Raw genomic sequence first — 25,365 nt, forward strand, 5'->3', positions numbered from 1 at the left:
TACTGGACTTGTCCCTCCCAAACAAAGTAGGCCAATTATTTTTTTTTTAGGAAGATGGTGTCCCTTTAATTAAACACTCTTGCACTGTCACCAACATTTACATAAAATATGCAAATACAAAATATTAATGCAAACATTCAAATCTCTCCAGATTGTTAACTCTAATAGTTTAATGGTTCAGTTTTTAAAACCAGATCATATTAGTGAAACTTGATTGGATATAAAAATACTGCACCCTGTTGGAATATAATTTTGGAAACTAATGCTTTTGCCCTCTCCAATTTCCACCCATTTCTTCTGAGGCTGCTTACATGCCAATTACTCGCTGACATTTTATCCAAGTACCATTATCCATGTGTGAGCCTTGACATGGAGTGCCACAGACTATTTTACAGGCTCTGTGGGGTTTTCTAGCACGTGCTGGGGAGAATCACAACCAAACTGAACTCTGTATTTGGATATCCACACGTGTGCCCTCCAGCACGAGCAGAGCAGCAGGGTCACTGGCTGATATTACCCCTCCTTAGAGATCAAATGTAATGTCACGCTGGCTGAGACCAGCTAACCCAGTGCTCATGTTGCTCAGTTTCATGCTGGATGGCATGTTTCATCAGTTGAGCCATTAGTGAAGTCGGCTAGTTCTTCCCAAACCTACTGCCACTTTACAAAGGCAGAACAAAGTTACGCAGCCCATCTAAATGTTTGAAAATTATCTTGCTTGAGAACACTTTGATACTTTAATAAGATATAATTTCTTAATCATTCATTTATCTTCCCATCCCAGAGGGAGCACACAGACAGATTATAATTCCAGAGTAATAATTCTTACCCTCAGCATCGGCCTGAATGGATCTGTCAACTGCAAATCAAGAGTGACAGCTTGGTTACACGCTTGTCAGTCAAACTACAACAATAATTGCAATTTTTATTGCCTCGTTAGTCAGTAATTTAAAATGTTAACATTTTACTTTCAGATGCAACATTAGTAGAAAAAATAATCAGCAAGATTTTATACATTTGTCTGACCTTCTGTTCTTTGTTAATAATCTTAGGAACAGAGAATGCTTCAGGCACATTACCATAGAATCAGCTCTCTTCTGAATGCAGAAAATAATTCTAAAAATGTGATCCCTTTCCTTTGCACATTAGGATCTGATTGAACAGGACGACTGAGCTCTTCTAACCTTTACTCTTTTAACCCTTAACCTCTTTTACTTTGGTACAGTTAGGAGTAATTCCAACCTCTGGTAAACACACCATCAACAAACGACACCGTGTTTTAACATGATAACTGCATACTCACAGATCCAGTATTTTATTGTCCTTCTAGTTGATCAACATACATTTAAATTTCCATTTTGATAAATGTCAAATTTGACAGATGAACAGAAAAACGGGTGCATGATCGAGCCCAATATTAGGAACTAAGTTATGAGGAAAGGTTGGAGAAATTTGGGCTACTCATCACTAAAAGGAGGCCTCACCGAGCAGTGAACAAAATGAAGCAGGAAAATCCATAACAATACTGCACAGTAAGTAGTGACTGTAGGAATAGAGGTACAAAAGTTCACTTCAGAACTGAGATGAGGAAATTCTTACACACACACACAACGCAAGAGGCATCTGAATTGGGTATTAGAAACAAAAGGCTGGAATAATTTTTCTTAAAGGTTTTAAGACAACTTTTTTTAATTAAAAAAGTCTGATGTTTTCACTATTTTGCACCAGCAAGCACATGCAAAATCTATTCCTTTCCCAGTTTCATCTCCTCATCCCTCCCCTCCTGAAGGCACTGATACTGAGGATATGAATCCTGTTCAAAATAAAAACTCATTTTTACTAGACAAATTTTTAAATTAGCAGTAAAAACTGACGTTAGTGGTTGTAATTTATGCCCTCCTGTTTCCATTCAGGCTTGCTGATGCCATATTGCTAGATCAGAAGATGAAGGAGGCCATTCGACCGATCATGGCTCATGCAACAAGTCAGACTCTATAATCGCCCTATTGCAGCACAGTTTTTTTTTTAAACATATGGTTCCTGCAATCCTCTCCACCACTCCCCATTCAGGAAGTCCATTCCAAGTACCGATCAAATTTTTGAAGGACAGCTTCCTGGCATCAGTCCTAAATCTGCCTTTCTCCAGACTGAACATGTGTTCTCCAAACATGAATAAAATCAAAAATTCGCGCCAGCATTATTTCTTCACAAAGCTAATGGGAGGCATTTGAATCCCCCAGAACAAGTGGGACAGGGGAGGGCAAGGGGTTAAAATTTCAAATCTTGGAAACCTGATCCCAACCCTCCTCCAGCATGACATATTCTGCTTTTACAGAGGCGGGTTGAGGGTGGGCAACTAACCTTATTTCCAGAGGAGGGTCCGTAATTTAAAATCTTTTAGCAAGGTTTCGTGTCTCAAATTTTACCAGTTTAAATTTAAGTGCTGTCAGCCAGGTTCCCCAGGGCTGGGAAACTCAGCAGCTGAAGGGAGGTGAGAACAGCCATATCCAGCAGGTAAATGCCTTTCCAGTGCTGCTTGTGGGTTAGAATCTCTCCCCAGGGCCTTTCCAATCTCTCCTTCCTCTCCACTCCTTGGCTGTGGCCTACCAATGCAGGCCTTTCTACATGGCAGCCAGCCAACCTCTCAATCTGGCTGGCTGCAGGCCGAAAAACGTAGAGAAACATTTTAAATGTGCTCTTGCGGCCACTACAACACTACGTCCCCAACCCCGTCTTCCCGGAAATAATGGGGGCCAATGTTTCTGAGCCAATGGGAAATTGTTCATTCTTGCACTGGCTGCTGTCTAATGTATCCATTTTTTCTGTGTTTCTATTCAAAACATTGCATTAAAATCAAATTCTCTGAAAGTTTTCATGTTTTATGCAGAACTATATAATGAACTATCCTTAAACTGAATTAACTTCATAAAGGAGAACTGAACAATCTGGATATTTGTTTATAATTAACCCCTTTATCATTCTCCTTTCTCTAGAGATCATGGACTGGAGAAACGCTTAGCAAATTGAGACACTGGTTTGAACCATTAAGTGGTTTTATTTATTATATGAGATGAATGAACAGCACACAATTTGACACCATGAGTGATATTCTTTCAGACATGCCTCATCATGTAAAATAACAGGCACAAGGTGCTTTCAGCCTAAGTATGGCCCCTTAAAACAGAACAGCCACTTATTGTAATCTAGTGTCAAGAAAACCCCAAATGCCAAATGAGATTATAAATATTAGTTTGGAAACTTAGACTTTTAATAGAAAAAATCCTACACTAACCTTCAAAAAACTAGCCGCCAAGATGGCCACTGCAATTTGCATCTGAAATACCAGGAGATTGAACTGCAGACAGAAGTCTGAAATGCCCTGGACCCAGAACAATGGCTTGCTCCAGTAACTGAATTATCTAGGATTGCTTCATTTGCACGACAGTCAAGGCCATCCTGACACATTGGCCAGAATTTTACTGCTCTTGGCGGCTCAGAGTCCGATGAAGTGGAAGCGGGTGAAGAACTCAGTCCCATTCTGCACCTCGTTGCTGCCGGGATCACGTGCAGGCAGCCAATTAGTACCCCTGTGGCTTATTTCTGAGAGAAAAGGGTGCGCGCGAGTGGGAGGCTGAGTGCCGGCGGGGGCAGGGCGAGAGCCAGAAGAGTTTCCTGAAAGCCATTTAAAAGAGCTTTCAGCAATCTCTGTGGCTCTGAGAGGCTTAATTGAAGCAAGGAGGACATTGAGAGGAGACACTGCACATCTGCGGGGGAAAAACAAGGGACTGAGGGTGAAAGGACTGTAGGAGGACTGAAAGTGCCCAAGACAACACTTTGAGGAAAAACAGAACCTCACCAGAACCTAATTGCAGCAATGGAAGGGAGAAATAGCCGCATGACCACCCCCCCCCCACCACCGCTTCTCAGAGGAATCCTTACATGTCCTCCTCCAGGCGGCTCCTCCATCTGACAGAAGGAGGCCTTCCCAAGTCACAAAGATGATGTGGCTGAAGGTAGCAGAGGAGGCCAGCAGCTGCGGAGTTGTTAGGAGGACATGGCTCCAGTGCCACAAGCAGGTCAATGACCTTCTGCGCTCTGCCCGGGTAAGGGGCATTCCGCATTCATCTCATCTTTTATGTGACACGCGGGGGTCTATGAGTGCTGATGCTGCAAGGTCGAAACCATCCATGTCCAGTGCTTGGCTGCAGCCATGCCTTGGGCTGCATAATGGGTACATCGGCGATGCACAGTGGTCCAGATGTGTTCCATCCGTGCACTTCGCTGGCATTGGTTTGAGATGCAGCACTCAGCCCAAGGGGTGAGTAAGTGATCTTTCAAGTGATATGTCTTAACTAATTCCTTTGTGTATACACAGGAGAAGAGGGCACATAATGCCCAAGAGAGGTCCCACACCGGTGGTGGCGTGTCCAATCTGGCATATTTGAGCAGACTGGAGGAGGATGCATTAATGTTAACAGGGGAGGATGGAGGACGTGCTATAGCTGATGGCGAGGACGGCTCACCTGGCCAGGAGAGTGAGTTCCCTAGAGTGTGGTCGAGGCCAGGGGGTGGGGTGGGGGGGGCGTCTGGTGCAGCGATTGTCTCAGGCACTGAAGGGTGCTCTCAAATGTGAAATCACAGATGTGCCCACAATGTCCTCCAGTCAGCAGTGCTGATCACAACTGATCATTCTGCTTTTCCCTGCATTGAAACACAGCAGCAGCCAGGAAGTGTCTCCGGGGCTCATCCGTCCACCTCTGAGAATGAAGAGTGGACCTCAGCAGGTGCAGGGTCACATCCTCACCCTGCACCGAGCGCCAGCTCAGAGACATTCACCTCGGTTGGGATGTCTCTCTCCTCGGAATCGTGGTCACAACTGGTGTCAGCACCACATAATTGCCAGGCCAGCTGCCAGAGGCAGTACCGGCCGATGCCTCTGACAATTGGAGGACTGTGGGAGGCCAGGCAGTGCAGAGCCACAAGCTAATGACGAGCCTCTGATGACATCCATTTGGCGGGAGATGCCGTAAGTGCAGCATACGGTATGTGGAGATCTGGCGGAGTTAGCAAAGACTTTGCGTGCTATGACTCAGACTTTGGAGATGTCCATCCAGGGCTTGAGTACCGCACATTCTCTGTCATCTGTCCATCTGGCCTCCTCCATTGACAGATTGGCGGCTGCAGTGGAGGGGCCGATCCTGGATGCAATGCATAACCACACAGCGAGAGTGGCCTCCTTGGACCAGAGCATTAGAGATCGGACTCTGATGCTCAGGCGACAGTTTGAAGCTGCTCATCCCTCTGAGGTTATCACTGAGGACCAATTGAGCCTCAGGAGGGCACAGGGGCAGCAGCCGATTGCATATGGCAGCTCTTCTCAGGGTGCTCCTGATGCATCCTGCAGCTCCTTGTCTCCTCTGCCAGTGACATCAGCACCACATACTCCCAGGGTGTCAGAGGGTGTTCCTGAGACTCCTCAGGGTCACCTTGAGATGCCGCAGCCTGCACGGCCTTGAGTAGGCAGAGGATGCCCCCCAAAGCCATCCAGAGTAATGCGGCAGCCTGATCAGCCACCTGCTTCTGGTGTGGCTGGCGACAAGGGGTTGTCCACACACCTGAGCACTCGCAAACTAACAGCACTCTGGGGTCACTGGTGCAATTTGTAAATATTTATTTGATGTACAAACGCACTAAAAGTTATTAAATTTTCACTTGGCACTTTTACATGTCACAGGTCATTGCTAATGTTGTATGTGATATTGTTGCTCTGGATAAGAAGGATTATTTGAGAAGTGACACATTTGGGCTGTGTGGTGTTTGATGGAAAGGCGGCCCGGTTCAGATCTGAGATTCCCCCTGAAGGTGAGTGCCTCAGCCCTTCCAGCTCCTGTCAATGCCTGCTCTCAGACTGCCATGTCAGTTTATGGTTGAAGAAACGCCTGAGTATTACAGCCTCCCGGGTCTCCCTTGCACTCAACTCCACCTGACCTTCAGCTCCCTCTCCCTGCCGTTGAGGTGGCTGCGGCCCCTCTTCCTCATCCATATCACCACCCTCATCTGAGGAAGCCTCGCGCTGACCTTGATCATCCTCCAGGGCCTCTCCCCTCTCCATCACCAGGTTATGTAAGGCGCAGCAGACGACAATAATTCTAGAGACCCTTGCTGGTGAGTACTGGTGGGCTCCACCTGAGCAATCAAGACACCTAAATCTCATTTTGAGAAGACCTATACTCTGTCCTATGGTCACTCTGATGGCCGCATGGCTCTCATTATAATGTTCCTCTGCATCATTCCTTGAGTTCCTCACCGGTGTCATCAGCCATGTCTTCAGCAGATAACCCGTCACCAAGTATCCATCCTTGCAGACGTTCAGGAGGGCTGAATAGTGATGGCACCTCGGAGTTCCGCAGAATGAAAGCATCATGACTGCTCCAGGGTAATGTGCACACACCTGCATGATTCCCTTAAGATGGTCACAGACGAGCTGAGCATTCATTGACTGGAACCCCTTGTGATTAATGAAGGCCCCGACTGACCTGCAGGTGCTCTAATGGCCACATGAGTACAGTCTATTACACCCAGGACCATTGGGAACCCAGCAATGGTGCTGAAGCCTCTGGTTCTCTCGGCCTGACTGGCAGTGTCCGTCTTGAAGTTGATGAAATGGTTGGCACGCCTGAAAATGTCATCAGTCACAATCTCAATGCAGTGATATGCTGATGCTTGGGAGACTCTGCTCATGTCTGCCAATAAAGCCTGGAACGAGCCTGATGCACTGTTAACTTCAGTGCGACTGGCATTGGATGGCCACCCATGCAGTTTGAAGCAACCTCCGCTGCCAGCATCTCTCACAGAGATGTGACAGTCTCCCATGACAGCCGCTGTCTTCTTCGGCACCAACGTTCTGACAGTTGCAGGAAGCTCAAATGTGGTCAGTAGACCCCACCTGCTGGGTAGGCTCATCTCCTGACAGGTGGTTGCACCCGGGCCACTCTGCCACCTTCTCCCCCTTCCCCATTACGTGGCTGCACTGTGCCAGCAGGTTGCGTGTTCCCCTGGCCAGTTGTCCTCCTGTCCCTCCTTGGAGCATAGTCCTCCTCATTAAATGAGCCGCCTCCAGAGTGCACAAGTTCCATTGATTTTGTGTCTCACAGATGCAATTAGTTCAGGTATTACCAGCCTGCTGTAAGGACAGACACACACAGCCCCCTCCCAATAAATCAATCCTGCTGGGGGCCGATCAGGCGTGAGTAACACTCAAGATGAACCCTGCTGAATAAGCTGAAACTACCACAAACTGTAAAGTCACACAAATAAATAACAATGAATAAAGAACCAACAAAACAGTATCGTCAACTCCCTCACAGATACACTGCCTGCCACTCTTTTAAACCTGCCGGGTTCTCGACACGCCCCTTGACTCCTTTTACAGCTGTAAAATCTGACAGCCAATATAAAATTGCTGTCAATTGGTGTTTTAACGAGCTAAATTACACTTTAATTGATTGAAAGTGGACGGCGAGCGGCGCCTTGATCTCGCCTGCCGTCCGACCCGCGTAACATGCCATTTGTGCAGAATGACATCGGGGACCTAGCCCAACGTCATCGACCGCCATTTTACATCTCTGACGCCTCGGTGGAGTCCCATTTTCCACAGGTAAAATTCTGGCCATTGACTTTGAAAAAGCAAACACCTCTGTCTGTAAATATTGACATCCTGGAACCTGTGGAGCCAATTCTGAACCTTGTATCTCATTAAAAAGAACAAAATGATTCCTGAATATGCAACGGTCCGCTGATGTCATCAGAGTGTGCCAAGCTGCGCACATGCGCAGCTACATCTTGCCAGGACTAAGTGGCGCGTGCGCGGGATGACGTCATCGCACAGCTCCAATGTCATCATGTATCCACGCTTGGTCCATCTGTGTGATAAAGCGACATCGGGTTTCCAAACTGCCACTCGGCTGGAGGAAGGGGCTGAATGGGAGACTGAGGCTGGAGCTCGATCCCCGTCCCGACGTTTCCTCCTCTCAGTCGCTCGCTCCAGACCTCGCTGCTCCCCTTCACTGCCACTCCCCTGATCAGTTGTTCCTCGCTTTGCGCCACCCCGTTCTCTGGCCGCTCGCTCCCCGCTTCCCCCCACCTCCAGCCGCTAGCTCCAGGCCACGCTTCTTCCCTCCTCTTGGCCACTCACTCCTCCGTAACTCCTTGCGGCCCGCGGGGAAGTGGTGCAGCCTAGAGCTAGAGGCTGGACCGGGCCGGGGGGGGGGGGGGGGCGGGGGGAGATGGGTGTGGGGACCAACCGGCCAGAGAATGGGGTAGCGATAGTGGGAAACAATTGGCCAGTGGAGTGGGGGGGAGGGAGAGGAGCAGCGAGGTCTGGAGCGAGCGGCTGAGGGGGGAAGCGGCTGGTGGGGAGGAGGGGGAGAAAGCGAGTTGCCAACGGGGGAGAGCGGCCAGTGGGGCGGCAGCAAGTGATGTGGATCGATTCATTATCTTCCAATGGAAATTCAATCATAAAATTTCTTTTGTATTTAATAGAATTACTGGAATATTAAATGGATCTGAGGATTATAGTTAGTATCCTATAGCTACATAATATATTACTGGGCTTCCATCCAAATTAATGTAAGGTTAGTTTGCGAGAACTTCTAGCCATAAGCATTTCCTGTGATAAATTGAGCAGCGCTATCTTTAATCCCGGCAGCTGCCTGAATGTTGCAGATACTGACGTTCCGGTTGAAGAGCCTGTATTTGCGCATGTGCAAGTACCGCACCACCTAGTGGTTGTGTTGTCAGCAAACGCAGCCTAAAAACAAAGGGGATTCAGAGAACCATGTGACCATCTGTCCATCTCTGCAAAAACAGGAGTTTTGTTACACTCACAGAAGACCAGCAGTAACTGAGACTGCAGCAGCTGAGAAAGCTGCGTGCTTCCCTTTCTCTTTCCCCCTAAAACATCAAGTTTGAAAACCGTCTGTGACTGTGGACCCTTCAAGACTACTGACTGCTACAGCCAGCAGCCAGGGGAAGAGATCCAACTACAATTCTACGTTCAAGAAAACCCTGAGAAAAGTAGGCCAACCACAAAGTGCACTTTGACCAGCAAGGACTTCAAGAATACAGCTTCAGCCGAGGATTACCGAATCACCCACTTCACAGACTGTGTATTTAAGTTCCATTTATTGTGGACTTTAATCCAACCACCAAATCTATTTTTCCCTCTGTAATCTATTTGTGTGTGTGTGATTCTCATGTGAATGTGTGTGTGAATGTGTAGTGTAATTTTTTTTAGTATTTTTAAATCGGGGTTAGAGCGTTAAATATAATAAACATACCTCTTGTTTAAACGCAAGAAAACCTGCACGATTGGTTCTTTCACAATCACAGTAAAAGCAAAAGGTAAAACACTCACAGAGGTGGTAAGCACAACCATTGTTTTAAAAGGAATAAACCCTGTTGCGGTCAAACAAGAGGAAGGGCAAAAGGGGAGTCCGAGACCCCCTCCTCACCTGGCCGTAACACTAGGGTAACTCTTCCTGGATTTGTGGGCTCAGGCTTTAAAACACAGCTTGCTGCCTGAAAAATTTACACACACCCTTACTGCTCTCACTGCAGAATTAGAAACTATGAAGAGAAATCTGCAAGATAATCTCTGCCTACTGATCCATCAATCTTAGCAGGCTTCAACCAATCAATGCTCTTTCCAAAGAACTCAAAGTCATTATCAGTTTAGCAGTCTATCATGTGACCAGGGAACTTGCAAACAACAACAACTTGGGCTGGCATAGTAGTAAAACATCCCATGGTGTTTCAGTGGAGGGTTATCAAACAAAATTGACACCCAGGCACATAAGGAGATATTGGGACAGATGGCCAAAGAGTTAAATTTTTAGGGGTGTCTTAAAGGAGACAGAAGTACAGAAGCAGAGAGGTTTAGAGAGGGAATTCCAGAGCTTAGGGCCAAGATGGCTGAAGGCAAGATGGATTGATTAAAATTGGGAACGTGCACATGACCAGAATTGGAGGAGTGCAGGAGTCTCGGAGCGTTAAAGGGCTGGAGAAGCTTAAAGAGATCGAGAGGTGAAGCCATGGAAGGATTTGAAAACAAGGATGAGAATTTTAAAACTGAGGCATTGTTGGACTGGGAGCCAAAATAGATCAGTGAGCAAAGGGCTGATGGGAACGGTGTGAGTTATGAGCAGCAGGGTTTTTTGATGAGCTCAAGAACATGTAGGTTTAAAGATGGGAGGCTGACCAGAATAGTGTTGGAATAAAGGTAGCATATGATGCACCAATCATGATCTACTTAACTGAAATAGTCACTCATCAATACTGAATGTAGGCAAACTAATAATAGCCTATTAATGATGCATTGAATGTAACTCTTCTACTTAACTAACGTCTGGAGCCTGCTCCTGTTCTCATTTTGATCAGATTGTGTATATGAAGAATGCTGTTGCCAGTATGTTTGGAGCTGAGTTGATACAAATGAACAATTGAATAGGCAAAAATTCCTTTTGTCACAATGCCAACACTGAAAAGCAACTTCTAAAAACACAGCATTGGCACCAGTGGGCAGGTACTACAGCAACTGAACTGTGCAGATTGTGAATATATTCACAAACCTACCTTAATTTACAAAATATGAAATGTAACAACTGCAAAAGTCTTTTATCCTTTGCCAGAATCAAGTGCTGCTTTGTCAGGTCGAACATATCTCAGTTAATTATGAGTGGCCCGTAATACACCAATTGTGTTACTCAAGTCTCAAATAACCAGCTTCTCCTCTAACAGTGTGGCCACTGTGAAATCACATGCCATATGTCCTCCTGTACTTTTTGCGCAAGATTCTATAATCTGTCCCAATGAGTGCAGAATATTAAACAGTACAGTGAACTGCAGACAATTAGGAAAAGAACCAGTAACTTATTTAGTTGCTGAAAAGGACATCAGATTCATATGGGTAGGATCATATAAAGCTAATGTTTGTTTTATAAATCAACCCCCAAACTTCCCTCATTCCCTTTCCACTCTGTACCTAGCAGGGGTATGGTAGCATAGTGGTTATATTACTGTACTCATAATCCAGAGGCCTGGACTGATGATCCAGAGACATGAGTTCAATGGCAACTGGGGAATTTAAATTCAGTTAATTGAATAAATGTGGAATAAATCAGTAATGTGAAACCACGGAATTGTTGTAAAAACCCACCTGATTCATTAATAACCTTCAGGGAAGAAGATCTGCCGTCCTTACCTGGTCTGGCCTACATGTGACTCCAGACCCACAGCAATATGGTTGACTCTTACATGCCCTCTGAAATGGCCTAGCAAGCCACTCAGTTGTATCTAACCACTACAAAGTCAATAAAAAGGAATGAAAATGGACAGACCACCTGGCATCGACCTAGGCAGCGGAAACGACAACAGCAAACCCAGCCCTGTCGACCCTGCAAAGTCCTCCTGACTAACATCTGGGGGCTTGTGCCAAAGTTGGGAGAGCTGTCCCACAGACTAGTCAAGCAACAGCCTGACATAGTCATACTCACGGAATCATACCTTACAGACAATATCCCAGACGCTGCCATCACGATCTCCGGGTATGTCCTGTCCCAGCAGACCCAGCAGAGGTGGTGGCACAGTGGTATACAGTAGGGAGGGAGTTGCCCTGGGAGTCCTCAACATCGACTCCGGACCCCATGAAGTCTCATGGCATCAGGTCAAACATGGGAAAGGAAACCTCCTGCTGATTACCACCTACTGCCCTCCTTCAGCTGATGAGTCAGTACTCCTCCATGTTGAACACCACTTGGAGGAAGCACTGAGGGTAGCAAGGGCACAGAATGTACTCTGGGTGGGGGAGTTCAATGTCCATCACCAAGAGTGGCTCGGTAGCACCACTACTGACCGAGCTGGCAGAGTCCTAAAGGACATAGCTGCTAGACTGGGTCTGTGGCAGGTGGTGAGGGAACGAACAAGAGGGAAAAACATACTTGACCTCGTCCTCACCAATCTGCCTGCCGCAGATGCAGCTGTTCATGACAGCATTGATAGGAGTGACCACCGTACAGTCCTTGTGGAGACGAAGTCCCACCTTCACATTGAGGATACCGTCCATCGTGTTGTGTGGCACTGTCACCGTGCTAAATGGAATAGATTTCGAACAGATCTGGCAATGCAAAATTGGGCATCCATGAGGTGCTGTGGGCCATCAGCAGCAGCAAAAGTGTACTCAACCACAATCTGTAACCTCATGGCCTAGCATATCCCCCACTCTACCATTATCATCAAGCCAGAAGACCAACCCTGGTTCAATCAAGAGTGCAGGAGGGCATGCCAGGAGCAACACCAGGCATATCTTAAAATGAGGTGTCAACCTGGTGAAGCTACAACCCAGGACTACTTGTGTGCCAAACTGCGTTAGCAGCATGCGATAGACAGAGCTAAGTGATCCCATAACCAATGGATCAGATGTAAGCTCTGCAGTTGTGCCATATCCAGCCGTGAATGGTGGTGGACAGTTAAACAACTAACAGGCAGAGGAGGCTCCACAAATATCCCCATCCTCAATGATGGAGGAGCCCAGCACATCAGTGCGAAAGATAAGGCTGAAGCATTTGCAACAATCTTCAGCCAGAAATGCAGAGTTGAAGATCCATCTCGGCCTCCTCCTGAAGTCCCCAGCATCACAGATGCCAGTCTTCAGCCAATTCCATTCACTCCGTGTGATATCAAGAAACGCCTGAAGGCACTGGATACTGCAAAGGCTATGGGCCCTGATAATATTCCGGCAATAGTGCTGAGGTCCTGTGCTCCAGAACTTGCCGCGCCCCTAGCCAAGCTGTTCCAGTACAGCTGCAACACTGGCATCTACCCAGTAATGTGGAAAATTGCCCAAGTATGTCCTGTACACAAAAAGCAGGACAAGTCCAACCCAACCAATTACTGCCCTATCAGTCTACTCTCAATCATCAGTAAAGTGATGGAAGGTGTCATCAACAGTGCCATCAAGCAGCACTTGCTTAGCAATAACCTGCTCAGTGACGCTCAGTTTGGGTTCCGCCAGGGCCATTCAGCTCCTGACCTCATTACAGCCTTGGTTCAAACACGGACAAAAGAGCTGAACTCAAGAGGTGAGGTGAGAGTGACTGCCCTTGACATCAAGGCAGCATTTGACTGAGTATGGCATCAGGAGCCCTAGCAAAACAGAAGTCAATGGGAATCGGGGGAAAACTCTCTGCTGGTTGGAGTCGTACCAAGCACAAAGGAAGATGGTTGTGGTTGTTGGAGGTCAATCATTTGAGCTCCAGGACATCACTGCAGGAGTTCCTCAAGGTAGTGTCCTAGGCCCAACCATCTTCAGTTGCTTCATCAATGACCTTCCTTCAATCATAAGGTCAAAAGTGGGGATGTTCGCTGATGATTGCACAATGTTCAGCACCATTCGCGACTCCTCAGATACTGAAGCAGTCCGTGTAGAAATGCAGCAAGACCTGGACAATATTCAGGCTTTGGCTGATAAGTGGCAAGTAACATTCGCGCCACACATGTGCCAGGCAATGACCATCTCCAGCAAAAGAGAATCTAACCATCGCCCCTTGACATTCAATGGCATTATCATCGCTGAATCCCCCACTATCAACATCCTAGGGGCTACCATTGACCAGAAACTGAACTGGAGTAGCCATATAAATACCGTGGCTACAAGAGCAGGTCAGAGACTAGGAATCTTGTGGCGAGTAACTCATCTGCTGATTCCCCAAAGCCTGTCCACCATCTACAAGGCACAAGTCAGGAGTGTGATGGAATACTCTCCACTTGCCTGGATGGGTGCAGCTCCAACAATACTCAAGAAACTTGACACCATCCAGGACAAAGCAGCCCGCTTGACCGGCACCTCATCTACAAACATTCACTCCCTCCACCACCGACACACAGTGGCAGCAGTGTGTACCATCTACAAGATGCACTGCAGCCATGCACCAAGGCTCCTTAGACAGCACCTTCCAAACCTGCGACCTCCACCAAATAGAAGGACAAGGGCAGCAAATGCATGGGAACACAACCACCTGCAAGTTCCCCTCCAAGTCACACACCATCCTGACTTGGAACTATATTGCCGTTCCTTCACTGTCGCTGGGTCAAAATCCTGGAACTCCCTCCCTCCCTACCCCACATGGACTGTAGCAGTTCAAGAAGGCAGCTCACCACCACCTTCTCAAGGGTAATTAGGGATGGGCAATAAATGCTGGCCTTGCCAGCATCGCCTACATCCCATGAACAAATTTTTTTTTAAATCAGCGAAATTGTGAAGGGGGTGGGGGGGGGGGGGGTTCAATAACAGTGCTATCAAGCAGTACTTATTCACCAAAAACCTGCTCAGTTTGGGTTCCACCAGCACCCACTCGGCTCTGGACATCATTACAGCCTTAGTCCAAGCACGGTCATCCATTCAGGACTTCTGACGAAGAAGTTTGCAAACCCTTCAGTCTTGTTTTTGGCACTAATGTGCTGGGCTCCACCATCATTGATGACAGGGATGTTCATGGAGCATCATTCTCATGTTAGCTGTTTCAATTCTCACCACCTATCACAACTGCATGTGGCAGGGCTATAGAGCTTTGATTTGATCCGTACGTCAGACTGCTGCTTGACTAGTCTGTGGGACAGCTCTCTCAATTTCAGCACAAGCTGAATTCCAGAGGTGAGGTGACAGTGACTGTCCTTGACATCAAGGCAGCATTTGACCATGTGTGGCATCAAGGAGCCTTAATAAAATTGAAGTCAATGGAATGAGGAGGAAAACTCTCCAGTAGTTGCAGTCATAACCCAACACAAAGGCAAATGGTTGTGGTTGTTGGAGGCCAATTGTCTTAGCCCCAGGACATCGCTGAAGGCATTCCTTAGGGTAGTGTCCTTGGCCCAACCATCTTCAGCTGCTTCATCAATGACCTTTCCTCCGTCATAAGGTTAGAAGTGGGGATGTTTGCTGATGATTGCACAATGTTCAGTACCAATCGCAACTCCTCAGATACGGAAGCAGTCCATGTTCCTGTACCGCAAGACCTGGATGACATTCAGGCTTGGGCTGATAAGTGGAAAGTTACATTCATGCCACACAAGTGCAATGACCATCTCCAACAAGAGTGAGTCTACCACTTCCCCTTGACATTCAATGGCATTACCATCACTGAAGCCCCCACCATCAACATCCTAGGGTGTTACTGTTGACCAGAAACTTAACTGGGCCTGCCACATAAATACTGTAGTTACAAGAACTGGTCAGAGGCTGGGTATTCAGTGATGTATGGTTCACCTCCTGACTCCCCCCATCTGTAAGGCACAAGTCAGGAGTGCGATGGAGTACTCCCCACTTGCCTGGATATGTACAGCTCCAACAACACTCAAGAAGCTCAACAGCATATAGGACAAAGCAACACACTTGATTTGCTCTCCATCCACCACCTTAAACATTCACTCCCTCCACCACCGGCGCACAGTGGCTGCACTGTAACAACTCGCCAAGGCTCCTTCAACAGCACCTCCCAGACCAGGCAGCTCAGTTGGCTTGGTGGCTAGCGTGGGTTCAGAACATGTCAACAGCGTGGGTTCAATTCCCATTCCGGTCTGAGGAAGGCAATGGGAACCACCTCATATACCCTCTTCCCTAGTCATGCTCATCTCTCCTGGATGGAGGAAAAAGAGCAGAGGGCCTGCTCTCAGGCAGACCACCCCCACAGCATGGCAATCTATTATGATGTGTGCACACCCATTCTTGATCAGCAATATGGGACACTTGACACATAAGGGTAGTGATGTTATTAGTAACCCCCCACTTATGTCATGCATATTTCTACTGTTCCTTTGACTCTATAAAAAAAGAAATTACAGCACAAAAGAAAGCCAATCAACCCACTGTGCATCTGTGAGTGCTAGCTCTTCAACACCATTTCTATGTCTTTTGCTCATACCCATTTATATTCTTGCTTTTCCAATACTTATAGAACCATACACCTTACAGCACAGAAGGAGGCTATTCAGCCCACTGTACCTGTGCTGGCTCTTCGACAGAACTGTCGAACTCCCCTGCTCTGTTCCCATCACCCGGCAATTCTCTCTGATTCAAGCATTTATCCAATTCTCTTTTCAAAGTTATTACTGAATCTGCTCCCACTACCCTTTCAGGCAGTGTTTTCCAAATCATAATAAATAAATAATTATTTAATTGTCCAACATCCTTTAGAAGAACATCGGCATCTTTGCCAGGAATCTTAAATTCCCTAATATTTACCCCAGTTCTGAAATCAGTACCTCTCTCACGAAGGCAGGCGTTGAGTGGTAACTACTTATGCCTCTCCACCAGTTTGGGAAACAACTGGGTACAATGAACTCTTAGTATAAATATTTCCATCCCCAGCACTAACAGTTTCCTGGTTTAATTTTGCATTCAAAACCTATTTCAACGTGCAGCATGTCAATATGGCAGACATTAAAAAGTAGCAGGTTACCCAAGGTTACTGCACTAATAAAAAATGGATTAGACAGTCAGTTTTTTTTTAATAGAAATCAGACATCATTTACCCTGGGGTCTTTCTGCAGCAGGGTATGGGGGACAGCTCCAGGCCTTCCTGCCACATCAATGGGATTGGAAGTCTGCAGAGGAAGATAGAAAAGCCTGTTAAATATGGAAAGATAAACCATTTCTGGCAGTTCTGTTGAGGTGAAATATTTAATTTAAGCCAGTAACTGTAGGAGAACAAAAGGGGCCATTTTCTGAGTCAGAAACAGCAGCTGGTGATTTTTCTTACACACTTCTGAACTCTTCTTTTGGTAGCTATTTACAGTTCGCAATTGTAATGAGAAACAACAGCATTCTGCCCTATTTTGGTTGATGTGAATCATATTACACCAACCATACATCTTTGTGTCAATCACAGAGAGGGCCATAATAAAAGCTAGATACTGCAGATGCTGGAAACCTGGAATAAAAACAGAAAGTGTTGGAAATACTCAGCAGATCTGGCAGCATCTGTGGAGAGAAACAGAATTAATGTGCTGAGTATTTCCAGCACTTTCTGTTTTTTTATTACAGACAGGGCAATCTTTGGTCACTTCCTTGTATCGCTCTCCACCTACATTTCCCTCCCAAATCTACTTCTTTCTGTGTATGCCCCTGAAAAACCTGTTCAAAATCCCAACTCTCGAGACTTTGGCCCTCCATTCACCATGACACTTCTGCAGCTATTGATCTGCTCAATCACATCCTGACATCCAACTTTGATGCCCTAGTTCCCAATCAAACTATGACTCTCTCTCACCCTGGCTGTTCCCCCTGGCCATTCCCCCGGTACGGCCCTCATCTCCACTCCCTTATGTCCAAGGGACACAGGCTTGAATGGATACGGCGGCCAACTCATTTAGCTATTCATCGCCAGATCTTGCTGAACCACATAAAGCACCATCAGGTCCTGCTCTTGTCAGCCAGAACTGCTCACTACTACACTATAGGATTATCCTGGAACGAAAAGATAACCTCCGGCTTCTTTTCTCTACTGCAAGAAGTCTTCTTAAACTCCTCTCCACTCTCTCTTCGACCCTCACCTCCATCAAAAAGCGCGAAGAGCTCATGGACTTGTCAGTAAGATTGAGACAATCCGATCTGCGGCCTCTATCACTTCCCTCCTTTCTCCTAGTCCACCAAGCCAAACATCCTCTAAAGCTCTCCCCATCCTAGCCCTGAACTGATATCTTTTTCTAGTTTCTCTCTCATCTTCCCTCATGCCCTCACTGAGCTCATCTTGTCCATGAAATCCACCTCCCATTCCCTTGACCGTCCCTATTCTCAATAAATTGCTGACCACCCAAATTGGTTGGTTGATATTGTTAGCGGTTCTCTCTTCTCAGGTATTGTCCCTCTCTCCTTCAAATCTGTCGTTAACACCCCTCTTCTCAAAAAAACCCCTTGATGCCTCCGTCCTTTCAAAATACAGCCCCATCTGCATCCTCCCTTTCCTCTCCAAAGTCCTCCCTAATCTGTGCCCCTCTTTCCCGAAACCCCATGTTTGAATCCCTCCAATCAGGTATCCTCCCTGCCACAATACCAAAAGGGCTTTTATCCAAGTCACAAATGTCATCCTATGCGACTGTGACCATAGTAAGTTATCCCTCCTCACCCTTCTTAACCTGTATAGCCTTTGACATGGTTGATCACACCATTCTCCAACACTCCTGCACTGTTTTCCAGCTGGGTGGAACTGAACTTGCCGGACTCTAATCTTATTTATCCAATCTTAGCCAGAGTATCATATGCAATGACGTCTCTTCCTGCTTCCACACCTTTACATCTGGTGCCCCACCACAAGGATCCATCCTTGGCCCCTTCTTATTTTTTACTTGCCTTTTGGCAACATCATCCGAAAACACTACGCCTGTTTCCACATGTACGCTGACAACAACCAGCCCTTCCTCACCAGCATCTCTCTTAAACACTCTATTGTTTCTAAATTACCAGATTGCTTGTCCGACAACCAGTGCTGGATGGACAGAAATTTCCGAGAACTTAATATTGGGAAGACCAAAGCCTTGTCTTGCACCCTGTCACAAATTCCTTTCCCTAGCCGCCGACTCCATCTCTCTCCCTGTCAACTGTCTGAGGCTGAACCCAACTGTTCGCAACCTTGATGTCATGTTTGACTCCAAAGTGAGCTGCCAACCACATATCCGTGCCATCACTAAGACCATCTATTTCCATCTCCATAACATTGCTCAACTCCACCCTTGCATCAGTTCATCTGCTGTTGAAATCCTCATCCATCCCGTTGTTACCTCCAGACCTGACTATTCCAATGCACTCCTGGCCAGCCCCCGACATTCTACCCTGTGTAAATTTGAGGTAATTCAAAACTCTGCTGTTTTGTCCTAACTCACACAAAGTCCCATTCACCTATCACTGTGCTTGCTGACCAATATTGGCTCCCAGTTAAACAACATTTGGATGCTAAAATTCTCATCATGAATTTCAAAAATCTTTCCACGGCCTCCAAGTCTGGCCTCTTGAGCAAGCCCAATTTTAACTGCCCCATCATTGGTGCGAAGGCCCTAAGCTCTGGGATTCCCTTCCTAAACCTCTCCACCTCACTACCTCTCCTTTATGACACTCTTCACAACCTACCTCTTTGAGCAAGTTTTTGGTCATCTGCCCTAATGTATTGTTATGTGACGCGGTGTGAAGGGCCTTGGGACGTTTCACCACGCTAAAGGCCTATATAAATACAAGTTATTGCTGTTCAAACTGTTGGTATATTAGCAAGTAGATTATTGCTTCTGCAAGCTTTGGTGGAAAAAATATGAAGACAAGAGATATTAAAATATAGAGAAAAGTGACATTTCCTATTTCACACACCAAGCAGTAAATTCATCTCAGCACAGAATAAAGCTCTGTCTACAGTGCCACAACAATATGTCTTGATCCCAATCTCAGAAGATCTCTTCCAAGTGCTTGCATTTCTGTAACATTTTCCAGTTCATACACCAGCTACCCTGCAGTCTCCTTGGCTGAGATTGTGTCCATATAATTTGGCACTAATTAGATAATCAACCTTCTGATTTCACATTATCCCAACATGGATAAATTTCAGAATCTGAGCAGTTCTTTAAAATATCATATTGATTTCACTTTCTTCCATGCTTGGGCAAATTATGAACAAACTCTTTTTGTGGCTTGAAGTCCTTCTGCACCATCACACTACTGCTCTCTAAGCTTACAGCCAATAGGAACTGGATTGGAACTGCCCAACTCATTTCAGATAGAATTTTAACAATCTGTGTTGTATTTAAACCCAGATCCCTTCATCAGAAAGCCTGTGGCCCACTGATAAAACTAGTCCATTCCACACTCCATTCAGTTGCACATATGACACTTCCCACAGCCTATTATAATGAGACCACAAGATGATCCAAGTCACATGATATGTGGGGAATTAAATAGCGTAGCTTTAGAAGGGAAGACAAGGGAATCTTTCTCTGTGGCATTCAGCATTATTCCTATAACATAGCTGACCGCACTGAGTTTAAAGTTAGAACCTAATTGGCTGTCATAAATCACTAGAATCGTAGAGCAGATGTTACTTGAAGGAAGGTGATAAGACTGTGTCTAGTTTGCTGGTCTGTGCCTGTAATATTAGTCTGCAGAACATCTTAAAATCCACCATATAAAAGCAACCTTGGAAAAGATAACAGATATGAAGGAAAACCCAGTGGGTTATTTTAACTGGACAGCTCTAGATGAGAATTGCTGTTAATAGTGTTTACCAATTTCATTTTTGAGGGCTTGGTGTTGTTTTCACAGAAATGGGCGGTAATGGATAAGATCAAATAAGGACTCCTCGACTGACCAGCCCATTCTCAGTTTCACAAAAACATAGCTAAGTAGCCGACCACTGCTCGGGGCTGGTCAATTTTTCTCGGCTTGCTTTAACCTGGTTTGCAGTAGCTCTTGGAAAAGTTGAAGTCAGGGCCAGGTGTTAATTGTATGTTCGAATCAAGTAATCAGGGATAAGTTGTAGAAAAGAATGGGTAGGTCAGAATAAATTTGGGGATAATTATAACATATCTGACGATGATCAAAAATTACTCAGAATGGTGACTGAAAACAGCCACAGAAGTTCTACACCTAAAGGAACTGTGCAGGGTTAGACTTTAATATATTATACCATGGATAGATAGATATTTTTGTATTAGTGTCCCTGCTATTCTTATTCAGCATCATCTTTCCTCATTTAGCTAGGATAGTTTGGGTTGCCCGCCTCTCCATGATTATTGGTAGCTGCTATCAACTGATTGTGGGGCAAAATTGGCCTAATTTTTCTCATTCTGAACTGAGGCATTTTGTCAACAAAGGTTACTTCAATATGCCTTGGTAAAACTTGTGGAACTACCAGATGTGGGTGGTAACACCTTTCTGTGATATAATAAAGCAGTTTCATCGCATATTCTTTGTAAAATGAGGTCTATAAGATGTGCAGCAAAAAAATTGAATTCTGTTTCTCTGTAGATAGGTCACTTTGAAACAAAATCATCTTAACTGGATGTGACTGTTACAATTTGGGCCTTTCCACAACACAATTTACTCAGTAAAAAGGTCATTTCCATAAGCAGACCCATGTCTCCTATGAAGTGAGATCTGTAGTCTGTTTCATGATGTGAATGGAACATGACACAGGGCTAACAACTACTCTTTTACCATGACATAATGCATTGGAAATTATGAGAGAAATCCACCACATCCCCCTGTCTGTTTCAACACATACCAGAGTCTGATTAAAACTAATAATCACACTTATTTTCAAGCAGTTTAATTACATAAAAGCAGATACAGAGAGCAAGAAACCAGCGGTATAATAATTCATTACTTATGCTGTTTCTAAACAATAAAGGGTTTAAAATCTTTGAAGGTCCATTCTAAAATCTTTTGACTTTAATCTCTAATGTAACAGCCTTTCCCTGCTTCACTGTGGAAACAGGCAGTCAGAACTAGGAAAGAGCTCAATGGGCCAAATGGATTTCCTCTGTGTTGTACTAATCTATAATTCTATGAAGTATTCAGGGATGCTCCCTCCAACTGATTTTTATTTAGGATTTCAAGGCAGATTTCTTCTGATGATCAAGTAGGTTTCTCACAATGGTCATACAGTTACAATTGCTAAAAGTGTTAAATTTAAGATAGCAAAAATTTTCATTTTCATGTCTTTGAGGCAAACACATATCAATATTTCAAATTTTTCATACAATTAACGTAAGAATAAGAGCAGCAATTCTATTAAGAGGATCTGACTGGGAATTATCTGCATCTCCTGATAGGTTTGCATCGGTTTTCCTTCCCAATGCCAAGACAAAAGAACTCTATCTCAACCACAGCTAATTGAAGTTAATTTTAAACTCACATTATTTCATCAAAGCTCATAACAAAAATAGTACACATTATAAACCTTCCTATTTGAGGCATGAAGAGCTATATGTCCATCAGAGTGATATCAGCATGACAAAAAAAAAAGCACAGTTTTCTCTTTTCTAACAAAAAGAGCATTCACCAAATATCTTTTTCTGCTTGATGATTTGAAGAATTACTTTAGACCAGGGATCTGATTCATAGTCACCTCAAACAGGTGATGAAATCCCCTTCCCTCAGATTCTGTTTCGGGTGTCAATATGACCTTAATTCAGAATCTAACTGACAAAAGTTCCCAACACAAACCTACAACCATTAGCGACACTTTAAAAAAAAATGAGTGAAAAATTGGGCAGTGGGATTTCAGGGTTACCTTAGGCTGAAATGCTCCTTGCAGAGAGCCAAAAGGACCGGTAGGTGGGATCATGGGAGGAATTCCAGACATGGACGGAGGATATGAGTGAAATAACTGCAGAAAAGAAAAGGAGGAATGTTTCAGGTTTGCTGATTACAATGATAAAGTGAACAAAAACAAGCAAAGCATTTCGCACCTCTTCTGTTATAATTTAAAATTAGGTTAGAACGGTAGCTTTGGAACAGGATTTGATTTCACCAGCATTTTAAATCCAATCAATATAACAGATTTATTTCTTGGCTCACAAGAATGTTGAAACAAGAAATAGGCGCACATCCTGAAGGCTCAAGTTCCAATTCAGCACCTCCAAGAATCACTATATCAAACAAGTCTGCTCTAAACTGGTCTATTTATTTTCATGCTACTATAACATGGACGAAAACTTGATGGTCTTTCACCACATTTCCCTCCTGTTGCTAAAGGCAGTTAAAATGGCAGTGTGTGCTGACATGAGCAAACACAAGAAAATATTGCAATCTTGAAAAAGGCTCTGTGTTTGTCTAAGCTGTCACACACCCTCCCTGCCAATGAAGCTATTCACATCGAAACCTTGGCATGCGTTCTTCGAGGGAATTAATATATTTTTATGGGAATACAGTTCCATTTGAATGGTGTTCCATACCTACACACTTGAGCCAATTAAATCAAATCCAAATGGAATCTGCAAAATCTCAACTAGCTTTGTCCAACTGGATCCTCCCTCTAATTTGAATGAGCTTCAATTTTGTTCATCTGTATTTATTGCCCTATATCATCTTCCAGTTGGACCAGCACCATCACATTGGCCATAAACTTCTCCAGGATCATCAAAACTAAACTATGGCAATGTCAGCTTTTATTCTCAAACCCTTGCTTACATTGGTCTATAATCTGCTGCCATTTTGTGGAGTCACACCACTATGAAACAATTCTAATCCTTTTACAGGACGATGCATTGCACAATTGAATGAATATTAATCACTTGCTTATCTTTTGTGCTTTCAAACTTGCTTATAACATCCTTAAGAGGAAATTATCCACTTAGCACAGTGCAAGTATTTTACCAACAATCAATTAGAAGCTATATAAAAAAAAATTATCATTGTAGATCAGGCACCTCACTTGTATTACCTGCTCCCCACACCAACTAAAGATGGGTCAAATAACACAGCCATTGAGACTCCTTTACAGCTTCTAATAGATCATAATTCCCAAAGATTATCAAAACTTCCAATCAAATTTACTCTTCAGATTTGGTTTTGGGTTCCCATGGTAAAGATATGATAAAACAGCCTTGAGGGATCTGTAGCCTGGGGTGTTTAGTTTACAGAATACTGGTGCAATCACTTCCTGCCAGAAGCAAAGACACAATATGCAAGCGTTATCAGCAATCAATAGCTTTAATGAGGAGTGTGACAACCTGCGCTTTTTGGTGCCTTGATTTTACCATGTGCACCACACCTAACAAAGCACTTATACACAATGTATGGACATCATGTCTGAGAGTTGGGACTATGGAATGGTAATCGACTTCAGACTTAATAAACTACACATGGATTGTATAAGAGATGGCACTGGGATGACCTGCTCCAGGGTCCTGCAAATATAACTTTTCCTCTGGACACCAATAGGTATACAAATGGATGACAGCTTTTCCCAGAGATGTACTTTCTTCCTCTTTGGGGAAACACCAGTCTCCACACGGTGTTTTCTCACAGAAGACAATGGAGATCAGCCACTTAGAATATATATCTTGGGCATAAAAAAGTAGAATCACAGGTAAGATACATGGAATTCAACCAGAAACATCATGCCACTTACTATTCAAAACGGATCACTTTCTCATATATACACTATTCAAAAACTTCCTTAACCTCTTGGATTTTTAGGACAGCAATTCAGTTTTGTTTCTTTCATTGTCAGTGAGGCCACCTACCAATCAGATCTGATAGTTGGGCAATGAATCTGAGCCATGTAAATAGAAGCAAGTTCAGTCAGATATTTGTCCAGTGGTGTGGCTCACATGGCAAATTAATAATGTATTGTACATTTTGACAATTTGGAAACTGAGGCAAATAACTTCTCTCAGATAATCTCTGCACTTCACCAACTGGATTTTACATCTAATTTGAGGACACAACAAATATTATTGCAGTACAAGACTACTAGGAATTTTGAACCCTGATCACATCAGAGTATGCTTTCAGCTTGGAGGTGTTTACTCTGATTCAATGAACAGCACTGGTTTTAAATCATTAATCCAAGGCCCAAGTACCTTTGAGAACAAATCCCAGTTTGTGGAGGTTATGTATGCTGCAGATAGATCCAGCGTAATGGAAAGCAGCAATAGCAGCAAAGAAAATGCATGGCTGTTACTGATTATTGTCATGGAGCATTAAGCTTAGAAGTAGTAACTGAATTAAATAAAATATTATGACTGCTCTCAAATAAAGCAATTCTTGACTACAGACAGTGAGGACATCTTACACTAACTTACTTGGAGTTTGCTGAGGCTTACAGTCACATGAAGTATGGGATACATAGTTTCTGTTGAATAGCATCTAAAGTTATGCTAAACAAAACTAACTGAGTACTATATATTGCATAAGCAACTTCTAAATTGACTTTAGTGAAAATAATCCTCCATCAATAACACTGAAACTGGATATTCCCTTAATTTCTAACAGATGTCATCTCAGGAACCCAGGGTCCAGTCAATATTGTTGACCTTTTTAATAGCTTTGTTCTGACCAGATACAGTATTCCCTTTTGCTCCTATTTCTGAATGTAAGCTGCAAGCCTTCAGCTGATTAAAGCACCATGCTACGACCTCATAAATCACCTATGGCATTTTGTGATGGCCACAGTTTGTTTTTATTCCTTCATGAATTTCACTACTTTTCACAAAGTAACATTCAGGAAACTACGGATGAAATAAGGTGACTACCTTTTTTTTTTATATAGAAGCCTCAATCCATACTAATCTGCTGCTGCAAAGTACTGATCAGTGCTTGCAGTTGAA

At 44.5% G+C, this 25,365-nt stretch overlaps 1 protein-coding gene across 6 annotated transcripts in view; it reads right to left on the bottom strand.

Moving 5' to 3' along the window:
- auts2a (activator of transcription and developmental regulator AUTS2 a) overlaps nt 1–25,365 on the bottom strand; it is a 1,290,268-nt gene that overhangs the window by 41,330 nt on the left and 1,223,573 nt on the right. For all 6 annotated transcript variants that reach the window (XM_068010284.1, XM_068010283.1, XM_068010285.1 and 3 more), the window contains 3 exons: nt 22,323–22,418; nt 16,585–16,656; nt 830–859 (listed from right to left, as the gene is read on the bottom strand). In XM_068010284.1, the coding sequence (XP_067866385.1) occupies nt 830–859; nt 16,585–16,656; nt 22,323–22,418 (198 nt within the window). The remainder of the gene's footprint in view (nt 1–829; nt 860–16,584; nt 16,657–22,322; nt 22,419–25,365) is intronic.

This window comes from Heterodontus francisci, chromosome 30 (genome assembly GCF_036365525.1).
Source record: "Heterodontus francisci isolate sHetFra1 chromosome 30, sHetFra1.hap1, whole genome shotgun sequence".
Lineage (NCBI taxonomy): Eukaryota > Metazoa > Chordata > Chondrichthyes > Heterodontiformes > Heterodontidae > Heterodontus > Heterodontus francisci.